The sequence below is a fragment of the Rhinopithecus roxellana genome, chromosome 12 (assembly GCF_007565055.1).
Source record: "Rhinopithecus roxellana isolate Shanxi Qingling chromosome 12, ASM756505v1, whole genome shotgun sequence".
Classification (NCBI taxonomy): domain Eukaryota; kingdom Metazoa; phylum Chordata; class Mammalia; order Primates; family Cercopithecidae; genus Rhinopithecus; species Rhinopithecus roxellana.
In genome coordinates, this window is record NC_044560.1 from 128,268,705 (window position 1) to 128,290,245 (window position 21,541).

Consider the following 21,541-nt stretch of genomic DNA (forward strand, 5'->3'; position numbering starts at 1 on the left):
GTTAATAAGGTTTACAACAGTGTACACTGATGTCTTAGGCCTTCACATTCACTGATTACTTGACTCACTGACTCACCCAGAGCAACTTCCAGCCCTGCAAGCTCCGTTCATGGTTAAGTGCCCTATACAGGTGTACCATTTCTATTTTCTATACTGAATTTTTACTCTATGTTTTCTATGTTTAGATACATAAATACTTACCATTGTGTTACAACTGCCTACAGTATTCAGTATAGTATTCAAGGCTGTATAAGTTTGTAGCCTAGGAGCAATAGGCTATATGACAAATAGCCTAGGTATGTAGTAAGCTACACCATCTAGGTTTATGTCAGTATACATTGTGATGTTCCCCTAACAACACATTTCTCACATTTCCCATCATTAAGCAATGCATGACTATATATAAATTCATACCTGCCCATGCACACACATTTTTTTCATCAAAAAATTTAGTAGTCTTCACAGGAGTTGCTGTTACTGCTGGAGTTTGTGAGTTGCAGGGAGCTAGGCCTAGTGGGCGGTGTGTGTCAAGATGTCAGAGCTGGCAGTGCAGAAGGCAGTGGTCCACCTTCCAGTGCTGCTCAGTGTGGTGGATCACTTCAACCAAATCAGCAAGGTTGGAAACCAGAAGTGCATTGTTGGTGTGCTTTTGGGGTCATGGCAGACAAAAGTACTTGATGTATCCAACAGTTCTGGAATCCCTTTTGATGAAGATGACAAAGATAATTCTGTCTTGTTTTTAGACCATGATTATTTGGAAAACGTATGGAATGTTTAAGAAAATTAATGCCAAAGAATAGTTCGGTGGTACCACACAGGCCCTAAACTACACAAGAATGACATTGCCATCAATGAACTCATGAAAAGACACTACCCTAACTCAGTATTGGTATTACTGACTGAAACTAAAGGATCTGGGACTGCCCACAGAAGCATATATTTCAGTGAGAGAAGTCCATGATGATGGCACTCCAACCTCAAAAACATTTGAGTATGTGACTAATGAAACTGAAGCAGAGGAAGCTGAGGCAGCTGGAGCTGAACACTTGTTACAAGACATCAAAGAGGCTACAGTGGACAGTCTTTCCCAGCTGATCACAAAGATGTCCATGGTTTGAGGAGACTGAACTCCAAGCTTCTGGGTATCAGGAGTTACCTGGAAAAAACAGCCACAGGCAAGCTGCCAATCAACCACCAGATCATCAGCTGCAGGAAGTCTTCAATCTGCTGCCAGACATCAGCCTGCAGCAGTCTGTCAAGGCCTTTTATCTGAAGACCAACGACCAAATGATGGTGGGGTACTTTGCCTCCCTGACACATTCCGTAGTTGCCCTGCACCATTTTATCAACAACAAGATTGCCAATCAGGATGTAGAGAAGAAAGAAGGGCAGGAAACAGAAGGAAGCAAAAAGGACAGAAAAGATGACAAAGAGTAAGATATAGATAAGGAAAAGAGTGATGTGAAGAAAGAAAAAGGAGAAAAAGTTAAAGATGTAGCTTTTTAAATTTATAAATTAAAATCTTATAAACTAAATCAGTATGTCACTAGAAGGTTCTTGTTAAAAAGCTGTCCTGATTAGAGCTCTACGCCTCGGGTCATTCTTGAATGGATAGAGGGACTGATCTCAAACCTAAACTGCAGCATCAGCTGCTATGAGTTTAGGATAAGATAGCTCAGGCTTCAGATTGTATGAGAAAAATGAAGAGATTTCAATGTAACATTTTTGGCACTCCTCATTCTTTTATCTATAAAACCAGAAGTTGAATTTTCCCCATCTTCAAAGACTCGTGAGGTCTGTTTCTGGTCTCATAGGGGCTGCTAAATGGAATGCACGAATTTCGTACGTTCTCTGCCTCATAACACCTTGAGTTTTGACCCTTCTGAACTCTGCTGAGAATAGCGCACCATGTTTTGGACCTGTAGTTCTGGCATTCTCAGGATTTGGGATCCAGCTCCATATATTATTTACCTTCAAAGATACAATTAAATGGCTTGAGGTCAGGAGTTCGAGACCAGCCTGGCCAACATGGTGAAACCCTGTCTCTACTAAAAATACAAAAATTAGCTGGGCGTGGTGGTGCATACCTGTAATCTCAGCTACTTGGGAAGCTGAGGCAGGAGAATCACTTGAACCCAGGAGATGGAGGTCGCAGTGAGCTGAGATGGCACCACTGCACTCCAGTCTGGGTGACAGAATGAGACTCTATCTCAAAATAAAAATAATAAATAAATGTATCTCTTCCAATTAAAACAGAATAAAACTAAAAATTAACAGCAGAAGCAAAACTAGATGACCTACAAATAGGTGGAAATTAAGTATCACATTCAACCAACTGGTCAAAGAAAAATCACAAGGAAAATTAGAAAATATCTTGAAACAAATGAAAATGAAAACACAGCATTACTAAAACTAATGGGATGCAGCAGCAAAAGCTGTGCTGAGATAAACTTCTAACTATAAATACTTAAAAAAGAAGAGTTCAAATCAACAACCTAACTTTACACTGTAAAGGATCTAAAAAAAGAAAAGCAAGCTAAACTCAAAGCAGAAAGAAATGAACAATATAAATTGGAGCAGAGACAACAGAGACAAGAGAAAAATAGAGAAAATCAGTAGAATCATGTTTGTTCTTTGAAAAGATCAACAAAATTGACATTCCTATAGCTAGATGGACTAAGAAAACAAGACTCAATAACTAAAATCAGAAATGAAAGAGGGGACATTACTAGTAATTTCACAGAAATAAAAAGGATTGTTAAGACAGTGCTATGAACAATTATACAACAAACTGAATAGTAGAAATGAGAACAAATTCCGAGAAGCACAACTTATGGAGGATGAGTCACAAAAACACAGAAAATCTGAATTGACTCATAACTAATAAAGAGATCAAATCTGTAATCAAAAACCTTCCAACAGTGCTCACTTCAGCAGCACATATACTAAAACTGGAACGATACAGAGAGGTTTAGCATGGCCCCTGTGCTAGGATAACATGCAAATTTGTGTGGCATTCCATATTTTTAATTTTTTTTGAGACGGACTCTCGCTTTGTTGCCCAGGCTGGAGTGCAGTGGTGTAATCTCAGCTTACTGCAACCTCCACACCCCGGGTTCAAGCGATTCTCCTACCTCAGTCTCCTGAGTAGTTGGGATGACAGGCACCCACCACCATGCCCGGCACATTTTTGTATTTTTAGTAGAGATGGGGTTTCACCATGTTGGCCAGGCTGGTCTTGAACTCTTGACCTCAAGTGATCCACCTGCCTCGGCCTCCCAAAGTGCTGGGATTACAGGCATAAGCCACCGTGCCTGGCCACCATTATTTTTAAAATTAACAAAACAAAACACCTCCCAACAAAGGAAAGTCCACGATAACATGACTTCATGGGTGAATTCTACCAAACATTTAAAGTATAATCAAAACCAATCTCCCTCAAACTCTTCCAAAAAATTGAAGAGGAAGGAACAACTCCATACTAATTCTGTGAAGCCAGTATTACTCTGATATCAAAGCCAGATGAAGACATACAAATGAGAAAAGAAAACCACAGATCAATATCCTTTATGAAGACTGATGTAAACATCCTCAACAGAATTCAACAGCACATTAAAAGGATTATACACCATGTTCAAGTGGGATTTATTCCTGGAATATAAGAATGGTTCAACATACAAAAATCATTCAATGTAATACACATTAACAGAATGAGGGGAAAAACACAACACCAATCATTTCAATGGATACAACAAAAGTATTTGACAGGATTCAAAACCCTTTCATGATAAAAACACTTAACAGGCTAAGAATAGAAGGAAACTACCTCAACTTAATAAAGGCCATATATGAAAAGCCAACAGCAAATATCACACTCAATCTTGAAAGGCTGAAACCATTTCTCTACAATAAGGAACAAGACAAGGATGCCTGCTTTTACCATTTCTACCACTTCTATTCAGTAGAGCAGCAGTTCCCAACCTTTTTGGCACCAGGGACCGGTTTTGTGGAAGACAATTTTTTTATGGACTTGTGGGTGGGATGAGGTGAATGATTTCGGGATGAAACTGTTCCACTTCAGATCATCAGGTATTAGATTCTCATAAGGAGTACACAACCTGGATCCCTCACATGTGTAGTTCACAATAAGGGTCAAGCTCCTATGAGAATCTAATGCTGCTGCTGATCTGACAGGAGGTGGAGCTCAGGCATTAGGTACTGCTCACTCGCCCATCACTCACCTCCTGCTTTGCGGCCTGGTTCCTAACAGGCCACAGACTGGTACTGGTCTGTGGCCCAGGGTTTGGGGACCCCTGCAATATAGTAGTGGAAGTGCTAGCCAAAGCATTTAGGCAATTAGATACCATAAATGAAGTATGAAGACTGGATGCTAAAATAACACTTAGCTTTTCTCTGTATTGTTAACAGAACCCATTTGTATTTATAAAGCAATTTTCATTTTCTATTGGAAGCCACTAATCTTTTAACTTAGACCAAGATCCATAACAGTCAATGCTGACTTTAAAGCTGCCAAGCAACACAGCATTTTATAAAGCAAAACATTTTTATTGGTTTACTGATACTGGGTAGAATTCATATTCTAGTATAATATCCAAGATGAACAATAAATGAAATAATGAAAGATAAGTAGAAAGTGACACACAAATGCTTGTTATTATTGGTAAATTACAATTGGATATAATTATGCAATAATTTTAAAGCTATAAATAACAGGACAGATACATTTAGAGGCAAAGAAAAAAATCTTAAAAAAAAGTGTAATGTTTAACGTTCAATGAAGTTGATAAATTATTTATTTACCTGAATCGCTTGCTGCAACAACTGTTCCACCAGGAGCAAAAGGATCATTGTGCTTCAATGTTTCCACCTAAACAAAGCATACAAAACCATGAATGAGAGTGGCAACACCAGAGCTGAAACCTCATCACCACTCCAAAGAATATGCTATTTGCAAATTCTTAATTAATTAAGGAATATAGACATTAGGAACAAATGTTTCCCCATAGTGATCTGCAATCTTACTAACTGGAAATAATACGTATTATTTTCTAATCTTTTTTTTTTTTTTTTTGAGACGGAGTCTCGCTCTGTCGCCCAGGCTGGAGTGCAGTGGCCGGATCTCAGCTCACGGCAAGCTCTGCCTCCCGGGTTTACGCCATTCTCCTGCCTCAGCCTCCCAAGTAGCTGGGACTACAGGCGCCCGCCACCTTGCCCGGCTAGTTTTTTGTATTTTTTAGTAGAGACGGGGTTTCACCGTGTTAGCCAGGATGGTCTCGATCTCCTGACCTCGTGATCCGCCCATCTCGGCCTCCCAAAGTGCTGGGATTACAGGCTTGAGCCACCGCGCCCGGCTTATTTTCTAATCTTAACTGTGAAATATAACATCCATTCAGAAAAGTACATGAAGTACATAACATAAAATGTTAATTTCTATTTTCTAATTGTTATCTAAAAATAATTCTGCATTCTGACCCTCAGAGAGAAAACACATGTACACACACACACACACACACACACACACACACACATGCATACATACACAAAGATAGCTTTTTGCTAAAAAGATCCTGCTGCTTTCAATAATAAGCTATGTAAAAGTCTGGGATTAAGAGCAACTGATCTTGCTAAAGGTGAGGATGTTACCAGATGCCAGAGATTCTGGCTTTTAACTGTCTTCCTACTTTATACTTTAGTTTTTAATCATAGTCAAACCAATTGTATATTTAGGAAGATAACTGAATTTCCTCTTTCTGGCACCAGGCTCTTTTTAAGGGGCTAGCTGAAAGACTTGGCAAACAGGTGAAAAGAGTGTGAAAAGAGTTTCTGAACATTTATATGCAACTCTGATGCATGATGATCAATGTCATTTGTATTACAGACTCTATTTCCAATTAGCAAGAAGTTGAATATTACAAATAAATGTCAAATAATACTGCCAGAGCTTAATGTATAAATTTCCAAGTTAAAAAAAATGTAATTGTAGAGAAAGGTAATGTTAACTGGGACTAACCTTCTCTCTTTATAAGAGAATCCATTAAAACTACTAGCAGAAAGAATACTAATAAAGTTTTTAGAAATGAAAACTATGAATGATAAAAAGTAATGATAGTATTAATTGATGCCAATTATATTATTATACAACTAGCACACTAACTTAGATATCTGCGGAATAAACAGCAATTAAAGAAAAACTAAAACTGGTCTATATAGCGAGATAACTTTCCATGTTTCCTAATATGATAGTCATAACACCAGTGTAAGAGAAGGTCACTGACATAACAAGTCACCAAGGACAGGCTGAGCATCCCTTATCCGAAATGCTTGGGACAAAAAGTATTTTGGATGTTGGGTTTTTTCAGATTTTGGAATATTTGTGTTCTACTTACCAAGTCAACATCTATAATCTGAAAATGTGAAAGGCTCCAAAGTCTGAAACCTTTTGAGTGCTGACATGATACTCAGGAAATGTTTACTGGTGCATTTCGGATTTGGGATGCTCAACCTGTATTATTACTTCTTCTCTTTGAGAGAAAGAAAAACTAACAGGCTGTGTTTTAAACAACAGCTTACAGATTTGATTTGCCATCACAAGAAGAAGGGGAAAGGGCATGTCTACATGTGCGTCAGATTTAGTTTCTAGTCCTTCATCATACACTGTGCAACCACCCTAAAAGGCCGTCAGGATAGCAAGGGGAACATGACAGATTGTGCAGCCCGTGAAGGGGCCACAAAACTCTATGTCAGTTTGATAATTGGGGAGTTTAGCAGGGCCAATTTTTAAAAAATTTCTAGATTGCATTGGTGAAAATCTTAGATTTTGGTTATACAGAACAGAGTTTGAGTCTAGTTCTACCACTTATTAACTTACTACAAACTTAATCTTTTTTTTTTTTTTTTTAAATTGAGACAAGATCTCACTCTGTCACCCAAGCTGGAGTGCTGTGGTGCAATCATGGCTCATTGCTGCCTTGACTTCCTGAGCTCACACAATCCTCCCACCTCAGTCTCTCAAGTAGCTGGGATTACAGGTGCATGCTATCACACCTGACTAATATTTTAATTTTTTTGTAGAGACAGTGTCTCGCTTTGTTGTCCAGGCTGATTGTGAACTACTTGCCTCAAGTGATCCTCCTGCCTTGGCCTCCTAAAGTGCTGGAATTAGAGGTGGGAAACACCACACCTGGCCTCAACTTAACATATGTAAACCTCATAGGATTACTGTGAAAATTAAATGAGACAATGCATATAAAGAGCTTGGCACCATCCCTAGCACATAGAGGAAATTAGATAAGCTGCAGCTATTATAATATTGCCAATTTGGTTTTTTGTTTTGTTTTGAATGGTGAAATTACAAGCTGTAAGCAAGGACAATATACCTCTAGAAAACTGGAAAGAAAAAGTCAGTAAAACAAATGGTAGAAAAATCTCATGGGGGACAGGACAAGAGGAATGTATTCATTTTCAAATTAGAAGAGCTGATTTAGCTTTCTTGCTCTTTAGATCATAGGAGAATGAGAGGCTAGAATAAGAAGGTTAAGAGGAGAAGAATTCTGGTAGCAACAACTTTAGAAGAATTTGGCAAATGGGTCCACACCGCAAACTAAGCGCTATAGGAAAACAGAGTATCCAGTAGCCCGGGGAAACCAAAAATATTCAGTTAGGAAGGTATCTGTCCAGTTTTCATTCAATGGAAAACACCAGTTCTTAGCCAAGCAGCTCTTTACTGAATATAAAAAAGAAGCAACTTTCAATAATACAAAATCTATTATCTTTAAAATAATCAATTACATTTTAAAGGAAAAATTCTTAATCTAAGAGTACTAGAAGATAAAATTTTTGCTTCAAATGCCTCTCAATTAACTGGTCCTTTATAGGTTCAGTTTACCTACAGATGTGAAACTGCCTGTCTCAAAAACGAAGTCTCAAAACAAATTAAAAAGCAAAACCGGGGGCGGAGCAAGATGGCTGAATAGGAACAGCTCCAGTTTCCAACTCCCAGCGCGAGTGACACAGAAGACCGGTGATTTCTGCATTTTCAACTGAGACTCCACCTCTGGGGACAGCGCACAGCTGAAGACCAACAGGGGAAGCAGCAGGGGCCTGTGCAGACGCGAACGACTCTGTCTGACAGCTTTGAGGAGAGCCGTGGGTCTCCCAACGCGGAGGTTGAGATCTGAGAACGGACAGACTGCCTGCTCAGGTGGGTCCCTGACCCCTGAGTAGCCTAGCTGGGAGACATCCCCCACTAGGGGCAGTCTGACACCCCACACCTCACAGGGTGGAGTACACCCCTGAGAGGAAGCTTCCAAAGGAATAATCAGACAGGTACACTCGCTGTTCAGCAATATTCTATCTTCTGCAACCTCTGCTGCTGATACCCAGGAAAACAGGGTCGGGAGTGGACCTCAAGCAATCTCCAACAGACCTATAGCTGAGGGTCCTGACTGTCAGAAGGAAAACTATCAAACAGGAAGGACACCTATACCAAAACCCCATCAGTACGTCATCATCATCAAAGACCAGAGACAGATAAAACCACAAAGATGGGAAAAAAGCAGGGCAGAAAAGCTGGAAATTCAAAAAATAAGAGCGCATCTCCCCCTGCAAAGGAGCACAGCTCATCGCCAGCAACGGATCAAAGCTGGTCAGAGAATGACTTTGACGAGATGAGAGAAGAAGGCTTCAGTCCATCAAACTTCTCAGAGCTAAAGGAGGAATTACGTACCCAGCGCAAAGAAACTAAAAATCTTGAAAAAAGAGTGGAAGAATTGACAGCTAGACTAATTAATGCAGAGAAGGTCATAAACGAAATGACAGAGATGAAAACCATGACACGAGAAATACATGACAAATGCACAAGCTTCAGTAACCGACTCGATCAACTGGAAGAAAGAGTATTAGCGATTGAGGATCAAATGAATGAAATGAAGCGAGAAGAGAAACCAAAAGAAAAAAGAAGAAAAAGAAATGAACAAAGCCTGCAAGACGTATGGGATTATGTAAAAAGACCAAATCTACGTCTGATGGGGTGCCTGAAAGTGAGGGGGAAAATGGAACCAAGTTGGAAAACACTCTTCAGGATATCATCCAGGAGAACTTCCCCAACCTAGTAGGGCAGGCCAACATTCAAATTCAGGAAATACAGAGAACGCCACAAAGATACTCCTCCAGAAGAGCAACTCCAAGACACATAATTGCCAGATTCACCAAAGTTGAAATGAAGGAAAAAATCTTAAGGGCAGCCAGAGAGAAAGGTCGGGTTACCCACAAAGGGAAGCCCATCAGACTAACAGCAGATCTCTCGGCAGAAACTCTACAAGCCAGAAGAGAGTGGGGGCCAATATTCAACGTTCTTAAAGAAAAGAATTTTAAACCCAGAATTTCATATCCAGCCAAACTAAGTTTCATAAGTGAAGGAGAAATAAAATCCTTTACAGATAAGCAAATGCTTAGAGATTTTGTCACCACCAGGCCTGCCTTACAAGAGACCCTGAAGGAAGCCCTAAACATGGAAAGGAACAACCGGTACCAGCCATTGCAAAAACATGCCAAAATGTAAAGACCATCGAGGCTAGGAAGAAACTGCATCAACTAACGAGCAAAATAAGCAGTTAATATCATAATGACAGGATCAAGTTCACACATAACAATATTAACCTTAAATGTAAATGGACTAAATGCTCCAATTAAAAGACACAGACTGGGAAACTGGATAAAGAGTCAAGACCCATCAGTCTGCTGTATTCAGGAGACCCATCTTACATGCAGAGACATACATAGGCTCAAAATAAAGGGATGGAGGAAGATCTACCAAGCAAATGGAGAACAAAAAAAAGCAGGGGTTGCAATCCTAGTCTCTGATAAAACAGACTTTAAACCATCAAAGATCAAAAGAGACAAAGAAGGCCATTACATAATGGTAAAGGGATCAATTCAACAGGAAGAGCTAACTCTCCTAAATATATATGCACCCAATACAGGAGCACCCAGATTCATAAAGCAAGTCCTTAGAGACTTACAAAGAGACTTAGACTCCCATACAATAATAATGGGAGACTTCAACACTCCACTGTCAACATTAGACAGATCAACGAGACAGAAAGTTAACAAGGATATCCAGGAATTGAACTCATCTCTGCACCAAGCAGACCTAATAGACATCTATAGAACTCTCCACCCTAAATCAACAGAATATACATTCTTCTCAGCACCACATCACACTTATTCCAAAACTGACCACATAATTGGAAGTAAAGCACTCCTCAGCAAATGTAAAAGAACAGAAATTATAACAAACTGTCTCTCAGACCACAGTGCAATCAAACTAGAACTCAGGACTAAGAAACTCAATCAAAACCGCTCAACTACATGCAAACTGAACAACCTGCTCCTGAATGACTACTGGGTACATAACGAAATGAAAGCAGAAATAAAGATGTTCTTTGAAACCAATGAGAACAAAGATACAACATACCAGAATCTCTGGGACACATTTAAAGCAGTGTGTAGAGGGAAATTTATAGCACTAAATGCCCACAAGAGAAAGCAGGAAAGATCTAAAATTGACACTCTAACATCACAATTAAAAGAACTAGAGGCAAGAGCAAACACATTCAAAAGCTAGCAGAAGGCAAGAAATAACTAAGATCAGAGCAGAACTGAAGGAGACAGAGACACAAAAAACTCTCCAAAAAATCAATGAATCCAGGAGTTGGTTTTTTGAAAAGATCAACAAAATTGACAGACCACTAGCAAGACTAATAAAGAAGAAAAGAGAGAGGAATCAAATAGACGCAATAAAAAATGATAAAGGGGATATCACCACCGACCCCACAGAAATACAAACAACCATCAGAGAATACTATAAACGCCTCTATGCAAATCAACTAGAAAATCTAGAAGAAATGGATAATTTCCTGGACACTTACACTCTCCCAAGACTAAACCAGGAAGAAGTTGAATTCCTGAATAGACCAATAGCAGGCTCTGAAATTGAGGCAACAATTAATAGCCTGCCCACCAAAAAAAGTCCAGGACCAGATGGATTCACAGCTGAATTCTACCAGAGGTCCAAGGAGGAGCTGGTACCATTCCTTCTGAAACTATTCCAATCAATAGAAAAAGAGGGAATCCTCCCTAACTCATTTTATGAGGCCAACATCATCCTGATACCAAAGCCTGGCAGAGACACAACAAAAAAAGAGAATTTTAGACCAATATCCCTGATGAACATCGATGCAAAAATTCTCAATAAAATACTGGCAAACCGGATTCAGCAGCACATCAAAAAGCTTATCCACCATGATCAAGTGGGCTTCATCCCTGGGATGCAAGGCTGGTTCAACATTCGCAAATCAATAAACGTAATCCAGCATATAAACAGAACCAAAGACAAGAACCACATGATTGTCTCAATAGATGCAGAAAAGGCTTTTGACAAAATTCAACAGCCCTTCATGCTAAAAACGCTCAATAAATTCAGTATTGATGGAACGTACCTCAAAATAATAAGAGCTATTTATGACAAACCCACAGCTAATATCATACTGAATGGGCAAAAACTGGAAAAATTCCCTTTGAAAACTGGCACAAGACAGGGATGCCCTCTCTCACCACTCCTATTCAACATAGTGTTGGAAGTTCTGGCTAGGGCAATCAGGCAAGAGAAAGAAATCAAGGGTATCCAGTTAGGAAAAGAAGAAGTCAAATTGTCCCTGTTTGCAGATGACATGATTGTATATTTAGAAAATCCCATCGTCTCAGCCCAAAATCTCCTTAAGCTGATAAGCAACTTCAGCAAAGTCTCAGGATACAAAATTAATGTGCAAAAATCACAAGCATTCTTATACACCAGTAACAGACAAGCATAGAGCCAAATCAGGAATGAACTTCCATTCACAATTGCTTCAAAGAGAATAAAATACCTAGGAATCCAACTTACAAGGGACGTCAAGGACCTCTTCAAGGAGAACTACAAACCACTGCTCAGTGAAATCAAAGAGGACACAAACAAATGGAAGAACATACCATGCTCATGGACAGGAAGAATCAATATCGTGAAAATGGCCATACTGCCCAAGGTTATTTATAGATTCAATGCCATCCCCATCAAGCTACCAATGAGTTTCTTCACAGAATTGGAAAAAACTGCTTTAAAGTTCATATGGAACCAAAAAAGAGCCCGCATTGCCAAGGCAATCCTAAGTCAAAAGGACAAAGCTGGAGGCATCTCGCTACCTGACTTCAAACTATACTACAAGGCTACAGTAACCAAAACAGCATGGTACTGGTACCAAAACAGAGATATAGACCAATGGAACAGAACAGAGTCCTCAGAAAGAATACCACACATCTACAGCCATCTGATCTTTGACAAACCTGAGAGAAACAAGAAATGGGGAAAGGATTCCCTATTTAATAAATGGTGCTGGGAAAATTGGCTAGCCATAAGCAGAAAGCTGAAACCGGATCCTTTCCTTACCCCTTATACGAAGATTAATTCAAGATGGATTAGAGACTTAAATGGTAGACCTAATACCATAAAAACCCTAGAAGAAAATCTAGGTAGTACCATTCAGGACATAGGCATGGGCAAGGACTTCATGTCTAAAACACCAAAAGCAATGGCAGCAAAAGCCAAAATTGACAAATGGGATCTAATTAAACTAAAGAGCTTCTGCACAGCAAAAGAAACTACCATCAGAGTGAACAGGCAACCTACAGAATGGGAGAAAATTTTTGCAACCTACTCATCTGACAAAGGGCTAATATCCAGAATCTACAAAGAACTCAAACAAATATACAAGAAAAAAACAAACAACCCCATCCAAAAGTGGGCAAAGGATATGAACAGACATTTCTCAAAAGAAGACATTCATACAGCCAACAGACACATGAAAAAATGCTCATGATCACTCGCCATCAGAGAAATGCAAATCAAAACCACAATGAGATACCATCTCACACCAGTTAGAATGGCAATCATTAAGAAGTCAGGAAACAACAGGTGTTGGAGAGGATGTGGAGAAATAGGAACACTTTTACACTGTTGGTGGGACTGTAAACTAGTTCAACCATTATGGAAAACAGTATGGCAATTCCTCAAGGATCTAGAACTAAATGTACCATATGACCCAGCCATCCCACTACTGGGTATATACCCAAAGGATTATGAATTATTCTACTACAAAGACACATGCACATGTATGTTTATTGTGGCACTACTCACAATAGCAAAGACTTGGAATCAACCCAAATGTCCATCTGTGACAGACCGGATTAAGAAAATGTGGCACATATACACCATGGAATACTATGCAGCCATAAAAAAGGATGAGTTTGTGTCCTTTGTAGGGACATGGATGCAGCTGGAAACCATCATTCTTAGCAAACTATCACAAGAACAGAAAACCAAACACCACATGTTCTCACTCATAGGTGGGAACTGAACAATGAGATCACTTGGACTCCGGAAGGGGAACATCACACACTGGGGCCTATCATGGGGAGGGGGGAGGAGGGAGGGATTGCAGTGGGGAGTTATACATGATATAAATGATGAATTGATGGGTGCTGACGCGTTGATGGGTGCAGCACACCAACATGGCATAAGTATACATATGCAACAAACCTGCACGTTATGCACATGTACCCTAGAACTTAAAGTATAATAAAAAAAAATAAAAAAATAAAAAAAATAAAAAAATAAAAAAATAAAAAAAAAATAAAAATTAAAAAAAAAAAAAAAAAAGCCAGTAAAACCATTCCTAATTATTGACATTGGGTAATGGATGCACGAAAGCTTGTTAAAATATTTCATTACATTATTCTCGTTTAAGTATTTCTAAATATCCACAATATGAAGATTTTTTTAAAGCCTCCAGATAAAAGAGCAACTAGCTATAGGACCTTAAACATGTTAATTTTTCTAAGTCCCAGTGTCCTTATCTTTAAAATAGGGATATCAACACCTACTTTGCAAAATTGATGTAAATATTAGAAACAACGAATGTAAAGCACACACCAGTACCTGGATCAAGCATGTGGTTATTAAATAGTGATTGTATAGGTATGTATGTTCTCAAGAGAGCTTGACATTTAATGAGAATTTGTACTTTGCAGAATTAACATTCCAGATGTATCTATGAAATAACATAAATGATTTTATTTTTCTAAGTTCTTTTAAAGTGATTTTCATTATTTCAATAATATATCAAACATTTCAGAAAAGTTTTATATAAGATTGGCTTATAAATTTCCAATCATTGTTAGTATCCTCAATAGGATAAGATTTAGTCTCTTGAAAGATGAACATCACTTTTGACCCCGTTCAGTCATTCCAGTTAATTCCAGTGGGTAACCAAACTATGAAATACCAGTCTGAACCAAAAACTAAATGAATTGGGACGAGACTGAAATTCTTATATGGCCCATTAGAAGTAATCTAAATGAGGGTTCTTTCATCACTATGTATTTCAAGAAACTTGCTTAGGACACTTATTATCCATTTAACTTAACAGTTTTTAATTCTCCCACTTACCGATGTAATATTGCTATTGTTGGCTGCACTGAAAGGGTCAGTGCTTGAAGTGGCAAAAGGATCAGTAGATTGCCTGAAGAAACAGTCTGATGCAAATGGATCTGAACCTTTGAAAGGATCACCACCAAATGGATCTAAAAAAATAAGGCATGAATATAAGAGACAAAAAAAAATTATTGCACTAAATTTCCCATCACTTAAAGGTATGATCAGTGCCTTAATTAAAAGGTAGTTTGGGGCCAGGTGCAGTGGCTCACGCCTGTAATCCCACCACTTTGGGAGGCTGAGGCAGGCAGATCACTTGAGATCACAAGTTCAAGACCAGCCTGGCCAACATGGCAAAACCTCTCTACTAAAAAATACAAAAATTAGCCAGGAGTGGTGGTGCGCACCTACAGTCCCAGCTACTCAGGAGGCTGAGGTGGGAGAATCACTTGAACATGGGAGGCAGAGGCTGCAGTGAGCAAAGACCTGCCACTCCACTCCAGCCTGGGTGACAGTAAGACCCTGTCTCAAAAACAAACCAACAAAAATCAACAAACAAAAAGACAGTTTGGGCTGGGTGCAGTGGCTTACACCTGTAATTCCAGCACTTTGGTAGGTTGAGGTGGACAGATCACTTGAGCTCAGGAGTTTAACAGCAGCCTGGCTAACATGGTGAAACCCTGCCTCTACTAAAAACACAAAAATTAGCCAGCCGTGGTGGTGCGCGCCTGTAATCCCGGCTATTCAGGAGGCTGAGGCATGAGAATAATCACTTCAGCATGGGAGGTGGAGGTTGTAGTGAGTCAAGATCACACTACTTGTACTCTAGCCTGGGCAACAGAGCAAGACTGTCTCAAAAAAAACCCCAAAAAGACAGTTTGAAATCCCGTAGAATCTCAGCTGAGTATTTTTTATTTCACAGACTCCTTTGCAATTTTGATAAAAGATATAGAACCTTTCACCTAATAAACTTACTTTTTAAAATTAACATATAATTTCAAGAGATCCTATTTTAAGTTTCCTTATTCTACGCTATCATAACTACAGAAAACACAATAAAAACTTCTAAATGTATTTTTCTCTCTGAGCTCAAAGCTAACAGCCAATAGTTTAGAACAGGTTTGGGATGCAAAAACTAAATGGTAAACAAGATTTGCATTATTCTAATGAAAATTCCCAGAAAAAGAGTATCTTAAAAAGCCTGATGTTTTAGTAATTCTTCAAGATCCCCTTCCTCTAATCACATATGTGGGCTATAATCATAGGAAAACAAAATTACATTCTAAATCCCGAAGTAGTATAGATCATTATGCTCACCAAACCTTTAGTTAGTAAGGAGGAATCAGAATAAATATTAAAAGCACCAAAGTCTAAACACTAATGTCATTTTTAAAAAAGTAAACCTACTGGGCACAGTGGCTCATGCCTGTCTCTCATTGCAGCACTTTGGGAGGCGGACGTAGGAGGACTGCTTGAGCCCAGGAGTTTGAGATCAACCTGGGCAACACAGTGAGACCCTGTCTCCACAAAAAATTTTTTAAAAAATTAGTCAGGTGTGCTGGCATGAGCCTGTAGACCTAGGTACTCAGGAGGCTGAGGCAGGAGGACTAGTTGAGCCCAGGAAGTCAAGGCTGCAGTGAGCCATGATCACACCACTGCATTCCAGCCTGGGTGACAGAATAAGACCCTGTCTCAGAAACAAAAAACACCAGGAAAAAAAAAAAAAAAAAAAAGAGAAGTAAAAGTAAAGCAACAATTTATTAAGCAAAATCTCAAGAATTTACTACTTTCTTTCTGAAAATGCCAGGCACATAGAGTATCTTACTGGGGCTTCAGTTTCAGACCCAAATAACATAAGTTTATTATTAAGCAGAAATGAATGAAAGCTAAGATGAAACTCAGTAAGATACTGACCGATTTTTCCAAAAGGATCATCCTTGAAAGGATCACCTGTGATAAAATAAACAGAAAGAAATCCAAATAATAATATTTACTGTGATGACACTGTTACTCAAAGGGTAACTTTAAAACAAAAGCAAAGCAAAGTTTATTTCAATAACTTCACTTCAAAGTAGATAAAATAAGGAATGTCATTGACCTTATTAAATGTACAGCCAACTATACTTACCCTTGATCACAAGTTGAGGTTACAGATGGAGGAGAAGACATTACAGCAAAAATTTTACTAACAAAACCTCTACTCTTCACAAGAGTACTGGGAGGGTGTTATTATCACCAGTTCAGAAATAAAGATACTGAGCTTTACTGAAGCAAAAAAAAAAAAAAAAAAATTCTTACAGGAATGAAGAGTCCAGAAATAAATCCTTACATTTATGGTCATTTGATTTTTGAAAAGAGTACCAAGAACATAAAATGGACAAAGGATAGTCTTTTCAATAAATGGTGTTAGGACAACTGGATATCCACATGCAAAAGAATGAAGCTTGACCCCTATCTCACATCACATACAAAAATAAACTCAAAATGGATCAAAGATCTAACTGTAACAGCAAAACTATAAAACTCTTAGACAAAGAGAGCATTAAATCTTTGTGACTAAGGTAATAGTTTCGTAGATAACACCAAAAGCACAAGTGATAGAAGAAAAAAATAGATAATTGGACTTCACCAAAACTGAATAAACACTTTTCCAAAAAAGACATACAAATGGCCAATAAGCATCTAGAAAGATGTTCAACATTAGTCAGCAGGAAAATACAAAGCAGGCCAGGCGCAGTGGCTCATGCCTGTAATCCCAGCACTTTGGGAGGCCAAAGTAGACGGATCATGAGGTCAAGAGATGGAGACCATACTGGCCAACATGGTGAAACCCCGCCTCTACTAAAAATACAAAAATTAGCTGGGTGTGGTGGCAGGCGCCCATAATCCCAACTACTTGGGAGGCTGAGGCAGGAGAATCACTTGAATCCGGGAGGCAGAGGTTGCAGTGAGTCAAGATTGTGCCACTGCACTCCAGCCTGGCAAAAGAGCGAGACTCCATCTCTAAATACATACATACATACATACATACATACATACATACATACATACATACATACATAAAGTTAGCCGGGTGTGGTGGTGGGTGCCTGTAGCCCCAGCTACTCAAGAGGCTGAGACGGGAGAATTGCTTGAACCCAGGAGGTGGAGGTTGCAGTGAGCTGAGATTGTGCCACTGCACTCCAGCCTGGGTGACAGACTGAGTTGGTAGGCTATTGAAACCGAAGCCTTAATCCTTAGTTTACATATTACAAAGCCTTTTTTTGGGTAAATCTATAATAGAAAAAAAAAAAAAAAGAATACTTACTGCCAACGAAAGGATCAGACTGGAAAAAATCCAAGTTTGTATCTGCAACTGGATCTGTCAGCGAACTTGAGTCTACATTAAATGGATCTTCCTAAAAATAATTTTTAATTACAATTTTTTTTTAGAAACCAAAGTTTTAAAAGGTACCATTTTAAAATAAAATAACACACATTCAGGTCATACACATGCTTTGAAAAAATCAACTGATGGGCCGGGCACAGTGGCTCACACCTGTAATCCCAGCACTTTGGGAGGCTGATGTGGGCGGATCACAAGGTCAAGAGAGAGAGACCATCCTGGCCAACATGGTGAAACCCCGTCTCTACCAAAAATACAAAAATTAGCTGGGCGTGGTGGCACATGCCTGTAGTCCCAGCTACTTGGGAGGCTGAGGCAGGAGAATCACCTGAACCTGGGAGGTGGAGGTTGCAGTGAGCCGAGATCGCGCCACTGCACTCAAGCCTGGGCAACAAAGTGAAACTTAGTCTCGAAAACAAAAGAAAAATCAACTGATGGTAATGTAACAAATATTTCTCTAGTCATAAAGTACATTTAACACGTTTCTCTTTCCTTCGCCTAAAATAGTGTATAATTCATCTAAGGAAAACAGTGATAAGGACATTTTAAAAATATATCATTTAATTTTTAGAGATAAGGTCTCTCTACGTTGCCTAGTGCCTCCAACTCAGGCTCAAGCAATCCACCTACTTCAGCCTCCTGAGTAGTTGGGACTACAGGCACTTGCCACCACATCCAGCTATTAAGAACATTTATTTATTATTTATTTATTTTATATGTATAAATTCAAGGGGTCCAAGTGGAATTCTGTTACATCACTATATTGCCTAATGGTAAAGTCGGGGCTTTTGATGTATCTATCATCTGAATAATGTACATTGTACCCATTAAGTAATGTCTGATAATTCACCCCCTCCTATCCTTCCACCCTTATGAGTCTCCAATGTTAATATAAAATTATTTTTACCTCTTTTGAATGTCTGTTATTATCGAGTTCAGAACAAACTTTTTCAGTAACAGATGTAGTCACCTCATTTTCATCAGTCACACCAGAAGGCAGTAGTTCAGGACTACTTCTTGCCTACAAAATATTAACGCAAGTAGATTAACAATATACTTTTTGACTTGGCAGAGACAACTGACTAAAGATAACCAAAAATTATTTAAAAATAAAAAGACAAGCAGAATGTATTCATCAAATAATTTCTCCTTCTATAATCTTTTTTAGGGAAATGGTGTCATCAAGCATCAAAGTCATTCATGTCAGAAACCTTCAGGTCATCTTTAATCATCAGTTAGAACAAGACTCCAACTCTTGCTCAGTCTACCTCTTACCTCTTTTTCAAATCCTTGCCTTCTTCTCCATCTTCACTGTCACTATCAGTCACTTACAGTATTATTATCTTTGGTTCCAATTACTATAGCAGTCTTCCTTCCAACTGCTTTCCTGCCTGCAATACGTGCATTTCCAATCTCTTCTCCTTATTGTAGCCAAACTAACAGCTCTAAGATTTGGATGTGATCATGACCCTTCTGGTTAAAATTCTTCAATGGCTTCCCATCGTCTTCTTCATTTAGATGAGTGGGTGAAAGACTTAAGAAGTAGTAGGGGCAGACTGGGTGCGGTGGCTCACGCCTGTAATCCCAATGCTATGGGAGGCCAAGGCAGGCAGATCACGAGGTCAGGAGATCGAGACCATCCTGGCTAACACGGTGAAACCCTGTCTCTACTAAAAATGCAAAAAATTAGCCAGGCGTGGTGGCACGCATCTGTAGTCCCAGCTACTTGGGCGGCTGAGGCAGGAGAATAGCTTGAACTTAGGAGGCAGAGGTTGCAGTGAGCTGAGACCGTGCCACTGCACTCCAGCCTGGGCAACAGAGCGAGACTCCGTCTCAAAAAAAAAAAAAAAAAGTAGCAGGGGCAATATCTATTTTATACCACCCTTATCTATTTGAAGGATAACCTAGTAATCTGCCTTTTGCACTTGAAAGAATATTGTATAATCCATACATGACTGTACTGTGTAAATAAAATCAAGTCTGTTAACTTTTCACTTTTAATACCTCTCAAACTTTTATTCTTCTATTATCCCTTCTACAGTCTGACTCTCTAATTCGTTTTCCACATTTCTAAAAGTTAATCACATCACTTCTTGCTTAAAATTCTTCAATGGCTGTTCACTGTAGTAGGATAAATCCCCCAAAGCTTTAAGATGAATCTAAATTTCTCACCTTCTGGCACTTTCTGACCTAAAAGTGGTCATTTTTATCCAGGTACATGACAATCAACCATAGAATGTGTTTTTAAAATACACATATCTGGCTCTATCCCAGACACTAGTTCAGCAAGTTTGGGGAATCACCTATACTTTGATAAGCACCAGAGGTAATGCAGATGCCTACTAGGAGCGCCTCATCTCTTACCAATACCCTCTCCATCATCACAAGATATCCTTCATAACTTCTCAAGATTCTGTGCTACATGTATTCTTCCACCTTGTACCTATACTAATACTGTTTTCTCTGGCAGGAATGTATCCTCCTCTTCTTAGCTTAACCCTTTCTCACTTGTCAAAGCTCACTTGCAAAGCTTTTCCCAACAAAATCTTTATGAACACCCTCCAAACTCTCCGATCTGAAAATTCTGTGCTTCCTTTAGTACAGCCCTCTAACACAGTGTTACACTACTACACTGTATGCTGCTCGAAGGAAAGATTGAGGTCTCTTGTCTCTGTAGCTCTTATGTAGTACAGCACTCTTGCACATAGTTGGTACTCTCCAAATAATTGGTAAATGAATGTCCTTAACACTATGTAAGAAAAATTATTATAGTTTTGGGTGAGGTACTTAAAAAAAAGTTTTACTTTACAGAACAAGTGTTTTAAAAACAGGCTCTATAAAAAATAAATTAGCTGGCTGGGCATGGTGGCTCATGCCCGTAATCCCTGCACTTTGGGAGGCCAAAGCAGGTGGGTCACTTGAGTTCAGGAATTCAAAACCAGCCTGGCCAGCATGATGAAACCCCATCTCTACTAAAAATACAAAACATTAGCTGGGTGTGGTGGCATGAGACTGTAATCCCAGTGTAATCCCAGCTACTCAGGAGGCAGAGGTTGCAGTAAGCCAAGATCACGCCACTGCACTCCAGCCTGGGCAAAAAGAGCAAAACGTCTCCAAAAAAAAAAAAAAAAAAAAAAAACAGCTGAAGTTATCTTTTTATACTATACTAGTTAAAATGTACAATTGTTTGAATTAGGACTCACTCTCTGCCTCTAAAAAGGAAATCTCAATTGTTCTCACATGAGGCAAGGCCATGTATTTATATTAGATATAATGCCAATGAAACTTGGATCTGCACAAGGAAGTTGATTATGAAGGTTATGAAAGTATTAGACTCACTGGAGATTCCTGATGTATGGGCTCAGACTCTAGGTTGCTCTGGCCTTCAGTATGTTCATTAAGGTTGGCTGTTTCACTGCTGCTGGTGCTGAGGCTGCAATAATCTGTAGCTCCATTTACAAGAATGCTGTGTGGGCTACTGCACCAATTTAACGTATTATTATGATTTTCCAAATCTTTCATTTCCATCAGTTTCATTTGCATCTGCCAACACAAAGCGAGAATACAGAACAGAATTTATTACTCAAAAGACATGTAACATAAAAATGCCC

The 21,541-nt window shown here is 39.1% G+C and overlaps 1 protein-coding gene, 1 non-coding gene and 1 pseudogene across 4 annotated transcripts in view; 2 read left to right on the plus strand and 1 right to left on the minus strand.

Annotated features, from left to right (window-relative positions):
• Positions 1–21,541, minus strand: part of EPS15 (epidermal growth factor receptor pathway substrate 15) — a 163,768-nt gene that overhangs the window by 18,163 nt on the left and 124,064 nt on the right. For all 3 annotated transcript variants that reach the window (XM_030942712.1, XM_030942714.1, XM_030942713.1), the window contains 6 exons: positions 21,270–21,473; positions 18,838–18,951; positions 17,853–17,943; positions 16,460–16,495; positions 14,561–14,694; positions 4,822–4,888 (listed from right to left, as the gene is read on the minus strand). In XM_030942712.1, the coding sequence (XP_030798572.1) occupies positions 4,822–4,888; positions 14,561–14,694; positions 16,460–16,495; positions 17,853–17,943; positions 18,838–18,951; positions 21,270–21,473 (646 nt within the window). The remainder of the gene's footprint in view (positions 1–4,821; positions 4,889–14,560; positions 14,695–16,459; positions 16,496–17,852; positions 17,944–18,837; positions 18,952–21,269; positions 21,474–21,541) is intronic.
• On the plus strand, positions 488–1,506 carry LOC115892375 (annotated as a pseudogene).
• On the plus strand, positions 2,922–3,028 carry LOC115892470. The gene has a single exon (XR_004052351.1). It is a non-coding gene; the product is annotated as a U6 spliceosomal RNA (small nuclear RNA).